The sequence below is a fragment of the Topomyia yanbarensis genome, chromosome 3 (genome assembly GCF_030247195.1).
Source record: "Topomyia yanbarensis strain Yona2022 chromosome 3, ASM3024719v1, whole genome shotgun sequence".
In the NCBI taxonomy this organism is placed as follows: domain Eukaryota; kingdom Metazoa; phylum Arthropoda; class Insecta; order Diptera; family Culicidae; genus Topomyia; species Topomyia yanbarensis.
The window spans coordinates 168,479,774-168,493,106 of NC_080672.1; the positions used below are offsets into that span (position 1 = coordinate 168,479,774).

The window sequence follows — 13,333 nt, forward strand, 5'->3', positions numbered from 1 at the left end:
TGTTTGAAAAACAATTCCATTGTATTACATTTGATTTAGAAAAGTTGTAAATTATTTTGGAAAATATGTGCGTTTTTACAATTTTTTTGAACGGTTGTATAAGATTGTCGAGCTAATTATATATGAATATTTTCAAGTACGATTACTTTCTAAGGGCTTTTGTCCAGAAAAACATGTTTCACACATTCGAATTGACTACAAAATGGCGATTTTTTCAATTAAAATATTTATTTCATTAAAAAGTTATGAGAAAAAAACTAAAATTGCAGTGTACCTACTCTCCCCTATCGTCAAAGCAATTTTAAACAGCCTTGGTGGAACGCTAAATTGAAACATTTGCGGAACCGTTTATAGAAGACAACGAATCGAAATTTCAAAACCAAAAACCCCTGGGAAAAAACTGAGTCACGTCAAGTAGAACGCCAATACAACTCTGTAAAAGTGTCTTGTTTTTGTGATTTTTGTGCAACATGGCGACATAAAAAATGACCCGAAATTATTTGGAAACCGCAAGAAGATATAAACGTTCGCTACAACGGTGCATCTACTGTGACGGCGTGGATCAGAGTTGTTCTCGTTGTTCTTTCGACGTGTGCTAAGTAATAACTCACCACTGCACCTCACCTGCACTGATAGCCCCGTTATAATCTCAACATTCCACGCATAGCTTTCATCCAATACCAAAAAACCTCAAGCATCTACGCTTCATCAAAAACAGCGTAGCCTATCTTACCTTTGCCATTACCATCATCTTTAGCCGATCGCTAGAGGAGTGTATCTTTCCGAGTGCATGGAAAACCACCGCAATAACTCCGATTCATAAGAATTGTACTATTCACGACGTAGATAATTACCATTCCATTTCGATTCTCAGCTGTTTGCTGAAGAAGCTTGAAAGCATGTTGCACGATGCCTTATACGAGTCCGTGCATCATATCATCGTCGAAGAACTACACGGTTTTGTTAGAAAATATTCTATCACAACGACTTTAATGTGTTAGATCTCCAATCTACTCGAGCATTTTGATAATAGGCAACAAGTGGATGTCATATACGTTCGTTGACTTGTCAAAAGCGTTTGACAGGGTTCCTCAACATCTTGTTGTAGAGAAGATGAAAAGGCCTAGGTTGCCGGACTAGTTGACACAGTGAATTTGGACGTAATTAACAGGACGCCGTGTTTTTGTACGAATTGCGGATGCGCAATCTTCTTCCCAGGAAGTCGCTTGCGCCCGCTGCTATTTGTTTTTTTTTGTTACCGACCTCGGCAGAGCGAGTGAATCTCCTAAGCTGCTATACGCCGAAGATTTTAACTTCTTCCACTGCATAAAAACTCCTGTAGATTGCTGTGCTCTTATTTCGAAATTGATGCGCTTTTTGCGTAGAGTGATATCAACGGCATGGAAGTTAATGTAAATGCAATTTTATAAGATTTTATCGGTCACGTTTTTCCACTGTTTTTATTACAAAAAATTGAACGGGTCACATCCATAAAACAACTCGTCGTCTATCTGGATCAAAAGCTTAAATTCTCCATACCCGTGGATACCGCCAGGCTTGTTATTTGCTTACACAATATGCCACAAAGAGCTAAATACACCGAAGAAAAATAGAGCAGCACAAAAACACTGCGATGTGCAGAACGATCGGACAAAGAGAAACTTGAAAAAAGAAAGATCTGTTCACCAAGAGCTGCACAATTTCGTTGAAAGAGTCATCTTGAAGAGCCACTTTTTGTGCCTCCCCTCACTGGCAAGCAGGTAGGAATGCGAATAAAACTACAATTCAGATAAAGTTTGATCGGAAGAACGTTTTTAAGATGTTTTTTGGTTGGCTTCTCTGCTTCCGTGCGCGTGGGACCAAGATTCACACTAAAGAGCCTCTTTATTTCTACTCTTCGAGTTGCGCAGTCATGGAGTAGAATGCACGTATGGGAGCAACACACATCGGAATGAAGAGGTTTATTTGAACGAGAAGAGCAGTGGTTCGCATGAAAAGTGCAAAGAGCGTTTTTTATTCTTCTCTTTATTTGCTCTGAGGTGCATTACATCCCTGGATACCGCCAAGGTGTCGAATTGAAATTCAATCGTCGGAACACACAATTCTTCGAATACGTGGATTGCCTCAAAACGTTTTAAGTGCTTCCTACGCTACGCTTTTTGTCTGCTACTTTGGTCAGATCTCGATCATCTCTCTCCCTACGAGGAACGCCAACAGTGCAGACCTGGAGTGTTACTTCACAGTGATTTTGGACATAATTACAAATGCTATTGACTATGCTGACTCATTGATAAAACTGCGACTTTATGCCGACTATTGGGGTGCGACCCTATTCTTTACACGCTCACGCCTGTCAACTGACAGTTGTCAACCAACAGCTGCCAACTGACAGTTGTCAAGCAGCAGTTGTCATCCAACCGGATGTGATCGATACCACCGGCCAGCAGAGATGTCAGACATCCACAGCCGGCTGAACACGAGACGTGTATTTTTAATTAAATGTATTTATTTAATAAAGTGTTTGTTACGATAGCACCTCGTTTACTTTCACATCGTAACAAAGTGGCGACGAGTCTGTGAAATGCCGGTAGTTTTTTTTTCTCGCGAAAAATCGGAAGAAATACTTCGTGTCGCTTGCTAACCTCGTGCTCGCCATGCCGGGACCGCCAATTCCACTGCAATCGGCATCATCAACATGTTACAGTACGGATCAGCCATTCAAAGAAACAATCCTACAGATCCTGAACAACCAACATATGCTATTGGCCCGAATGGCAGAACAAATGACGAACATACAAGGCAACGTCCAGAGCACAAATCGGAACGAGCTGGTTCTAGATTCTTTAGCGAGAAATATTACCGAATTCGCTTACGATCCGGAGACGGGATGTTCTTTCGACGCCTGGTTCTCCAGATATGCAGACCTCTTCGAAAAAGACGCAACTCAGCTGGACGACGACGCTAAGGTATGACTGCTGCTTCGAAAACTTAACCCTGCTGCACATGAAAGGTACACTTCATTCATTCTTCCTAAGCTCTCAAAGGAGTACTCATTTGAGCAAACGGTTGCCAAATTAAGAACAATTTTCGGCAGTCCGATGATTTCATCACATACTCCTGCAAAGTGAACTGAGCTTGTGTCGATTTCAAGCTACAATAGCTGAAGGAGGACCAGTTCAAATGTTAAATCTTTGTATGCGGCCTGAGATCATCTAAAGACACGGATATACGATTGCGTCTGCTTTCTAAAATCAATGAGACGCAGGACATCACACTGGAAAAGGTGGTGGAGGAGTGCAAAAGTTTAATAAACTTGAAGCGAGACACAGTGCTAATTGGCAGTCAGTCCATTTCCGCCGCCGCCGCTGCAACGCATGCCGTCCGCAGTGGCGGCGCGAGATGTTTTGCTGCTCGGGGCCAAAAATAAAACTTGCCGCCCCTTTATAATGAATTTTTATAAGAGTTCGATTTTTTCCCACCTATATGAAACAAATATGATAAAAGTATTAGAAAATGTGTACATGAATGAACTTTTTCACATTTTATTGTAACTATTTTTTCATGGCTGTAGTGCTGCGCATAAATTTTCTCGGGAAAGGTGGCGCTAAGACTCCGCTCACATGTTCGCACCGCGCTATTGGTAGGATCCTCTATAAAATATAAGATATTAGTTATAATTACCCTAAATATAAAATCAAAGTTTGAAGTGCAAGATCGCGAAGTACTATAAAGTTCCTATTGAATACATCACAATAATTTTAAAAAAATTAACGTGTTTTCAAATCTTACATATTTAAAAGCGCTGATCAATGAATGGGATAAATCATTTTAAAATATAATTCTTGTGAATTACTGCCGATTAACCAGGTCTTTTTTTAAATTCTCTAGCTAAACGATCAGAGGAACTTTATATGTCTTTAACCCCAACAAACCCATTTCTATCTATAACTATGAGTTTAGGCTAAGTCAAGACTAGCTTAAAAAATAAATTATTGAGATTATTAAATTTCATTTGAGCGCTAGCATAGGTATTATTCGTAGAACTGAAGTAATTGCAATTTGTCTAGCTAGATCCCGCTGGAGCAGTGCTGCCAAGGACAGTTTCTGTTAAGGGCGTAACATAAATTTTGGATATATTTACGATGACTCGAATCATTATTGAATACTGATAAACCCTATCAATTTAGACTGTCTTCGACTACGTTTTCCATACAATTTGATTATTGTAAATATTATAGGGGAATTGCATTGAGCATCGGATGGTAAATTTTGAGCAATTTGCAGCACTGCGAAAGAAGAACCTAAAACAGGTTTTTCATGCTCCTTGATCCCCAAAGTTTTGATGAAACATTGTTTTGGAGCCGTGTATGCGCCAGTAAAAAGTCGGACATGAAAAGTGATAGTGCTATAGTGATTTTGTACTTTTCAAGTAACCTAGAATAGGTTGTAGATCTCATCAAATGCAATTCAAAATAATGTATGAAAAATTGTGTAACCTTGATATATTGCAAAAAAAATTCGTATTTTCCGAACCTTTGCCGATAAAAAAATTCTACACTGTCATTTTTTAACTGATTTTCAATGTTCTGAAGAAAAGACTTTTCCAACGGTTTACTAAGTTATGTTCTTTCGTTTAAATACTCTGCGGGTTTGGGACAACAATCAATATTTTGCGATTTTTCCATGAAAATTAGGAAAATTACTCAACATTCTTATTTTATTAAAAATTTAGAGAGATTTGGTTCAGCATTTAACGATCTATTTATCTCCACATTCGGTTAAAAATGGTAAAATTAATTTTTGTTTCTTCAAATTAAATACTTGCTTGCATGAACTCTTAAGGGATCAGTGAGGCAATGCGCGCACTATGGGATCCTATAATCATAACTTCCGATGTTTTTCCTAATTTTAACATCAAAGTATACACACATGCTTTTAAATGTATACGTAATCGAGCAAAAAAATCGATTCTTTGAAAAAAATTTATGAAACCGTCCCCTTAAAAGTTCATGTGAGCAAATTTATAATTTGCAAAAAAAAATCAATAACATTGGCATTTTTCAACTGATTGTTATGAAAAATACCGCATAATACTTTCAATAAAAGAACATAACAAATGACCGCGTAACTTATTTTTCATTCCGATCATAGAAATTTTAACCTTAAGGTCATTTGCCTTTTCGGGTTAGAAAAAAATGAAAAATTTCTAACCCTATATGCGGGGTCGGGACTCGAACCCAGGTGCGCTGCGTACAAGGCAATCGATTTACCAACTACGCTACGCCCACCGCGTTACTAATTTTTTAGACCCGAGAAATAGTTTTTTGCTATAAATCAATATATTAAGGGTATATTAATTTGATCAAACGTAAGGTTGTATTGTATTTGACCAGACCTGCAACCTTTTCTGGATCACTTGAAAAGTTACATTCTTTTTTTATTTCGGGGTACCGTGTAATTATTCATTATAGTACAAGAGTCGATAAATTTTTTAATAGTATTTGTAGTATTTTTATATTAATGAAGGTGAATACTTCGCAGTATTCGCCAGCCTCTAGCTCGTGCGTGTATTTTGGATTTCCAGGTTTTTCGATGTTGGACCGCCAGTTCCATGGACGCCCACCGCACGTGCATCTTCCTCAATTGTGCACCGCCAGCGAGAGCGGGGTATGCCCCGAAGTCGACAATTTCTTCCAGGTCATAACTTTAACATTCGTCATTCCGCACTACAAGCCCAGTTAACTGTAGTCTGCTAAGTATACAACCATGCTGATAGCCTTCCAATGTCAGCATGGTTGTATACTTGGTACCGTTGGGGGTTCATGTGTCTGCGCCATTCTCCATTTTCTACTGTGTTGCCGGGTATTGAATTGCAGCAAATTTTGCGCGCATCCTTAGGCTGTGGGACTTTAGCTGACTACTTAAACCATATCCGCAGCAGCAACATGAATTTTTCTTTCGCGGCTAACATCGTTACATATGATAACGACTAGTGTTCTAAGATATATGAATTTGTTGTAGCGTACCCCATCGATTTCCATCTCGAACCCAACACGACTGCACGTTCTCTACCAGCTACCATGTACTTTGCCTTGTCAAAGTTTATAGTCAGACCGATTCTTGCAGCTTCCCTTTTAAAAGGCAACAATGTCTCTTCCACTGCCCTGCGATCAACGCCAATGATGTTGATATTGATCGCAATTTATTTCGTTTTACTGAATCGTATGTGCAATCCACAAACAGATAGTGAGTCCGCAAGTTGTATTCCCGGAATATATCCAGAACTTGTCGCATTTGGTCCGTCGTTGATCGTCCTTCTCGAAACCCGCTTTGATATTCGCCGACAAAGCATTCAGCCAACAGGCGCAGTCTCCTCAACAGAACACGAGCAATGTACTGGATTCTATGGTGTGGCAATGCTATATTGCTCTCTAGCTCAATTTCTGTAAATTTTTTACGTAATAAATTTCGACTCCATATATTTTCCATATATCCACGTGCTTTACAGAGACCGAGCGAGAGAGCAATAGCGTTGTCACACCTTAGAATCCAGTACATTGGAACACGAGGACTGCCTTGTAGGCGGCACACAGTGGGGCAGAATGCAATTTTCTACGCTCAAACCCTCTAACGCCCTGGGTGTGTATCCTAGAGGATTAGTGTCTTCAGTAAAGGATCTTGGATGGATATGAGCATTAACAAATTCGGAATTAATCTAGATAAGTAGAAACTGATATAGATCAAATCTATCTTGTGACAGAGGCGTTCTATTAAAAAACTTTCTTCGGCAAACTTGTTTGTATTGATATTTTTTGCATATGTATCAAAGACACTTTTGCATTATAACCTATGTAGATGGCGCTACATGACATTAAAAAATAATCGAGAAAATGAGTTTTAACATTTTTTTATCAAAAATCTCTGGATTAAAATATTTTATTCCAAAATCTTCGAAAATATACAATAATCAAAAAAAGTTTCTAAGAGTGATAGATATTATCACGACATTTAAAGGGTGTTTTCATCATAAATATTTTAAAAAAAATGTTCCACAAAATTTGTAATAACCCACGAAGCAGCTAGAATTTTGTTTGTGACGAGTAGAGACCTTTAACTTTATAACCACGAAGAGAAATAAGTGGGACAAGGTGGGGCTTTTTTTCTACAGGCACATAAAATAAGGAAAAAATAAATAATTCACGTGAAATAGTTCGCTTGGAAATTTTTGAGTAATCTAAAAACAGCAAATATTTTCTTGTTTTTGAATTCAAATATGATATTTCGGACTGAGAATAAATTTATAAAGTAATTTTATTCAAACGCCGGGTGCGTCTTGTCTTCCCAACAGTCTTATCGTTTTTAAGGTTGGACAGAGAAAGGGTAAAGTTCGCAAACGAAAAAAGCAGTTTTTTCCACACCGTATGTCAGATCTTCATAAAAATCAATCAGCAGTACTGTAACAACATTCTACATACGCTGATTGATTTTTATGAAGATCTAACATACGGTGTGGAAAAAAACTGCTTTTTTCGTTTGTGAATTTTGCACATTCTCTGTCCAACCTTAAGCTCACGGATAATATTCCGTCTAGAAATCAGTGAACAAAAGTGTTGGTTTGTTTACCCCTTGCTAATCGTCGGTTCCAAAAAAACCATTCGGTCGAAAAACGTATGCTACCGCACGAAACTAACCTTCTATAGAACACTTATAAGACCGGTTGTCTTATCGACTATGCTGGACCAAAGTACCCGTTATACGTAACTACTGTGTCTGTTTCGCGTCAAAATCACGTTCAAAGCCGTTCAATGGGAAGCAGCAAAACAAAAACCACGCAGCCAAAATTGTAACCGTCAGCAATTTGAAGCGCGGCCGGCGCAATGTGGAGACAACAATTAACGGAGTACCAGTTGAACTGCAGCTGGACTCTGGCTCAGACATTACCATCATATCCAGACAAAATTGGATCAATGTCGGGGCCCCAAAGACATCTCCACCGGATTGTCAAGTGCAGACAGCTTCAGGAGACAGATTGGGCATAGAAGCCATGTTCCGAGCAACGTACACTATCGGAGGAACTAGACAGAAAGGTAACTGTTATATTTTGTTGTGCTGACCTTTCTCTGAATGTTTGAGGCTCCGACCTGATGGATGAGTGTGGGCTCTGGGACGTACCATTTTCGTCCTTCTGCAAGCTGGTTGGTAGCCAACAACCTGATTAGTAGATATTGGAATTAAAAGCAAAGTTCCCCAATGTGTTTACCAATCGTATGGGTCTGTGCACTACAACACAAGTGCGACTCACTCTCAAGCCGGACACTCAGCCTGTATTCAAACCGAAGCGACCAGTTTCATACAACATGAAAGCCGTTGTCGAAGATGAACTGAGGCGACTGGAAGATTTGGGCATCATCACTCCAGTCACCTATCCGGATTCGGCAGCACCCATCGTGGTGGTTCGCGAACCGGACAGCTCCGTTCGTATTTGCGCTGATTTTTCTACTGGATTGAATAGTGCACTCGAATCAATCAGCTACCCACTTCTACTCCCTGAAGACATTTTCAATCGAATGGCAAATTGCACGATGTTTAGCCACATCGACCTATCCGATGCATACCTTCAAGTCGAGGTCGACGAAGAAAGTAGGAAGCTTATCACGATCAACACCCACAAGGGACTCTATCGTTTCAACCGACTTTCCCCTGGGGCAAGAGCGCTCCCGGCGCTTTCCAACAAATCATGGATGCCATGCTGACTATCATGTACATCTCCGTACCTCGACGACATCCTGGTCGGTGGTCGCACCGCCGAGGAGCACAAGCAGAATCTGTATCGTGTTTTGCAGCGAGTAAAAGAGTACGGATTCACGGTCAAGTTCGAGAAGTGTCGTTTCTTTATGCGTCAGGTGGGTACCTGGGCCAGCTTCTTGATACGGACGGTATCCGCCCCGATCCTGACAAGGTTGAGGTTATCGTCAACATGCCTCCACCTCATGATGTTCCCACGCTTCGATCGTACTTGGGCGCGATTAACTATTATGGGAAATATATCCGCGAAATGCGCACACTTCGCCAACTGCTGGATGAACTGCTTAAGGAAAGTAACAGTTTCCAGTGGTCTGATGCTTGCCAGCGTTCCTTTGATCGTTTTAAGGAAATCCTCCAATCACCGCTCATGCTGGCGCACTATAATCCTCGCCTTGAAATAGTTGTGTCTGCAGATGCTTCAAACGTGGGAATTGGCGCCCGCGTCGCACACCGGTTTCCGGACGGATCAGAGAAAGCCATCTATCATGCATCCCGAAGTTTAACTCCAGCCGAGTCCCGCTACAGCCAGATCAAGAAAGAAGCCCTGGGTCTGATGTACGCGGTCACAAAATTCCACAGAATGATCTACGGAAGGCATTTCGTTCTTCAGACCGATCACAAGCCGTTGTTAGCGATTTTCGGTTCAAAGCGTGGTATTCCGCCATATACAGCAAACCGCCTCCAACGCTGGGCCCTAACCATGCATCTGTACGACTTCCGTATCGAGTACATTTCCACTGACCATTTCGAACATGCAGATATTCTCTCGCGTTTAATTAACTCGCATGTTAAACCCGATGAAGAACACATCATTGCATCGATTGAGATGGAAACAGTTATCTGCAGCATTGTCTGCCAGACCATCGAGCGTCTTCCTGTGTCGTTTAAGACGATATCCGCCGAGACCAGCAAGGACTGGACGTTGCAGAGAGTCGTGGAGCTCGTACATAAAGGATGGCCAAGTGACGCAAAAGCTCTCTCCGGAACACCAGAGGTCCAGCAGCTATTTGCGCGTCGGGATTCGCTGTACTTGGCGCAAAATGTTTTGATGTACGGTGAACGGATTGTCATCCCGAAGAAATTACAACAGAAATCCTCAAACAACTACACAGAGGGCACCCTGGTATCGATCGTATGACATCATTAGTACGCAATTATGTTTACTGGCCAAACATCGATGATCAAATCACAATCCTTGTGCGTGCTTGTCAAGAATGTGCCTCAGTTGCGAAGGCCGACCCAAAGACGAAGCTTGAATCGTGGCCGACACCTGAGAAACCTTGGCAGCGAGTACACGCGGACTTTGCCGGTCCTATCAACGACACCTACTTTCTACTAGTTGTGGACTCATTCTCCAAGTGGCCGGAAATCATTCCGAGCAAACGCATTACCACAGCTGCTACCGTTTCGAGTCTTCGCAAAATATTTGGAAGATTTGGGATGCCGGAAGTTTTGGTGACGGACAACGGCCCGCAGCTCACCAGTGACACCTTTGAAGAGTTTTGCGAGGCAAATGGGATCATGCATCTCAAAACGGCACCATTTCATTCATAAAGCAATGGGCAAGTGGAACGTTTTGTTGACACCTTCAAAAGGACTGTCAAGAAAATTCAAGGAGGAGGGGAAGACCTGGATGAGGCACTCGACAGATCAACACCCTGACGGAGTGCACCTGATGAAAAATCACCTGCTGAAATCCTTCTTGGCCGTCCAATGCGAACGTCCTTAGAACTACTTCGTCCACCCAGCAAGTTCATAAAGGACAACAACAGCAAGCAGAACCGACAGTTCAACACAAAACATGGTGCGAAAGAGAAGAACTTTGACGCGCAAGACAAAGTGTACGCTCAAGTGCACCAAGGCAACAACTGGTGCTGGGTCTCTGGGAAGATCCTGGAACGCATAGGACATGTCATGTATAATGTGTGGCTCCCGGATCGGCAACGAATAATCCGCTCACACAGCAATCAGGTGCGGAAACGCTATGACGACTGTAATGGAGTACCAGATCAGGCAGAGCAGACTATTCCTCTTGATATTCTTTTAGGCGCTTGGGGTATTAAGCCGTCTGAAGATGCCACTACCACGGTAACAGCGCCACCGCCAGCTGAACCAGAAGGATTGAACGAATTGCAGTTCTTACGAGAGCTCTTTGAGCCGGCTAGCCAGCAACGTCGTACACGAGTTCCTGTTAGGGGACCTGACCCAGATGAAGCGCTCCTGCGTCGCTCTTCGAGACAGCGACTTGTACCGATCCGCTACGAGCCATACCAGCTCTACTAAAAGGGGAGGTATTGGAGTGCGACCCTATTCTTCGCACGCTCACGCCTGTCAACCGACAGTTGTCAACCGACAGCTGCCAACCGACAGTTGTCAAGCAGCAGTTGTCATCCAACCGGATGTGATCGATACCACCGGCCAGCAGAGACGTCAGACATCCACAGCCGGCTGAACACGAGACGTGTATTTTTAATTAAATGTATTTATTTAATAAAGTGTTTGTTACGATAGCACCTCGTTTATTTTCACATCGTAACACCGGCCGAGACAGACCTGACATACGAAGCTTTTTCGACTACCAACTCATCGGACTCAATTTAGATGAAACAAACCACTGCACTGGGAGCATGTTGTGGTCATTCAACAGAGTTTACGCCAAATTTGATATTAAAATCAAATGTCTAAATGTTCGTTTAGAATTAGCATATAAGTGTCTGTACAAATCAATAAATTTATCAATAGCATTGTGAACTAGTTTACGAGTTAAACAACAGGCCCGTAATGTGCGGTTGGCTAGGCTGGTCCCCGTCAAGGGCGCCTGATTAGCCTGAAATCATGATCTGCTTTATAAAATAAGTGAGGATAAGTCATTAAATGATTCAGTAGAAGTGTGCCATTTCCAGGTACAAACCTTATTATTGTTCGAGAGTTTAACTAAAAAAAGCCAATGTGAACAACAATGTGGCGTAAAACTAAGACTCCTCTAAAGGTTCTCGAAAGCCACGCTACGATCCTGTCAGTTCTATTCAGATTTATTCATAATAAATGGTTCTTCTCAAATGAAAAGTAGAAAGTATAAATAATGAACAGGTTTGAGTTGCACAACACGAAAATCTCAGCTTCAAAATAGCGAATGTTAGTGCAAACTTTATCGCTCCTTGTCGCAGTTTCATAGAAACACAGGTGAGCTGATGTTGCCTTTGGTGGTAAAGCAGGGTACCCTTAAAGCTATAGGGAAGATCGTGGAGTAAGCTAGAACAATTATCATCGAGAATCCCATGCCGTATCGTGAAGATTGAAGTCTTTTCGATCCCAGGAGCATTTCCGCAATATCACAAAGTTGCTGGTACCCAACATAAGCGCAACCAATCCCTTGTTGGAGATTCTTCGAGCTGTAATATTCAACATATCATGAGAAAAATTTAATCTCACAATTTTAAGAGTCTCCACATAAGGATCATCAAATTCACACTCTTCCTGAGCCAATTGAGTATAAAGTTTTTTGGTGGTGAGCGTTAACTATTGTATATCTAGTATTTCTACAAAAAGATTTGGAGCGCTTTTCAAGAGAGCGCTACAGATTTCTCGGCAAAGGCCCACGGGATATGGTAATACATCATATGCATTCGCCCTTCAATAGGCACACTATTCAACAATCCTAATAAAAGAGTAATCCTGATACTAAAATTGCACATTTTCTAGTATTAGTACAATGCGGCAATGCATGACACGCGGAACTGGCAGACGATGACGTCATTGACCGCAAAGTAGTCCTGCCAAATACGAGTTTATAGGGACACACAATTTTGTACCGTCTAGTGCCATAGCCATTCAAAATCCTCGCTCAAGGAAGCAAATGATGCTTCAAGCAGCTATTCCCTTGTTTCAGTAGATCCACGCCCAGATGCGGTATTCCTTCATAAAAGACTTGTCACCACTAACGTCACCTTCAACCTGACAGTTTTATTCCGATGGTGCTCCAAATTGATAGCTCTGTCCGGAATAGGCTAAGAAATATGGGTTTTCCGCGTCGCTTTCGAAAGATTTTCAGAAAATTAGTTTCTGCATTTTTTGATAAAAGTTATACATACTTCTATATTGTATAAAAATTGGTTCATTTCAATTTTTTCCGACGGATGTGTTAATTCTACCCAATTTTACATCGATGTTCTTCGCCCTCTGTGCACATCGTCTGAGGAAGTAATAAGCTGCTGGTCTGCAAAGAACGTCATTCTCAACGGTTTTTACCAAAACTGTCTTGTCTAGTCAGCAAAACTACTTATTTGCTGCATTGTATCATTACTTTAATTCGTCCTCCTAATAGTGAAATACCTGGTCATTAGAGTGGGACATGGTTACATGAAAAAAAATAAAATTTCGCTCCGAGTAACTTTTTGGGTCCCATTTAGCTCCCAGAACAGCTCTGCAAATTTTTAGTTCGATCGGTGAAACTATATTTTTGCACCCACGGTTTAAAGTTTACATGGGATGGGGAAACGTCTTTTGCAAATTAATTCTTCCAAGAGTC

The 13,333-nt window shown here is 41.3% G+C and overlaps 2 protein-coding genes across 3 annotated transcripts in view; both read left to right on the forward strand.

Annotated features, from left to right (window-relative positions):
- Positions 1-13,333, forward strand: part of LOC131689098 (somatomedin-B and thrombospondin type-1 domain-containing protein-like) — a 203,424-nt gene that overhangs the window by 12,697 nt on the left and 177,394 nt on the right. The gene's annotated exons all lie outside the window — the stretch shown is intronic.
- LOC131687374 (uncharacterized protein K02A2.6-like) lies at positions 9,940-10,359 on the forward strand. Its single transcript, XM_058971458.1, has one exon. It carries the CDS (start codon positions 9,940-9,942, stop codon positions 10,357-10,359), a length of 420 nt encoding a protein of 139 aa, XP_058827441.1.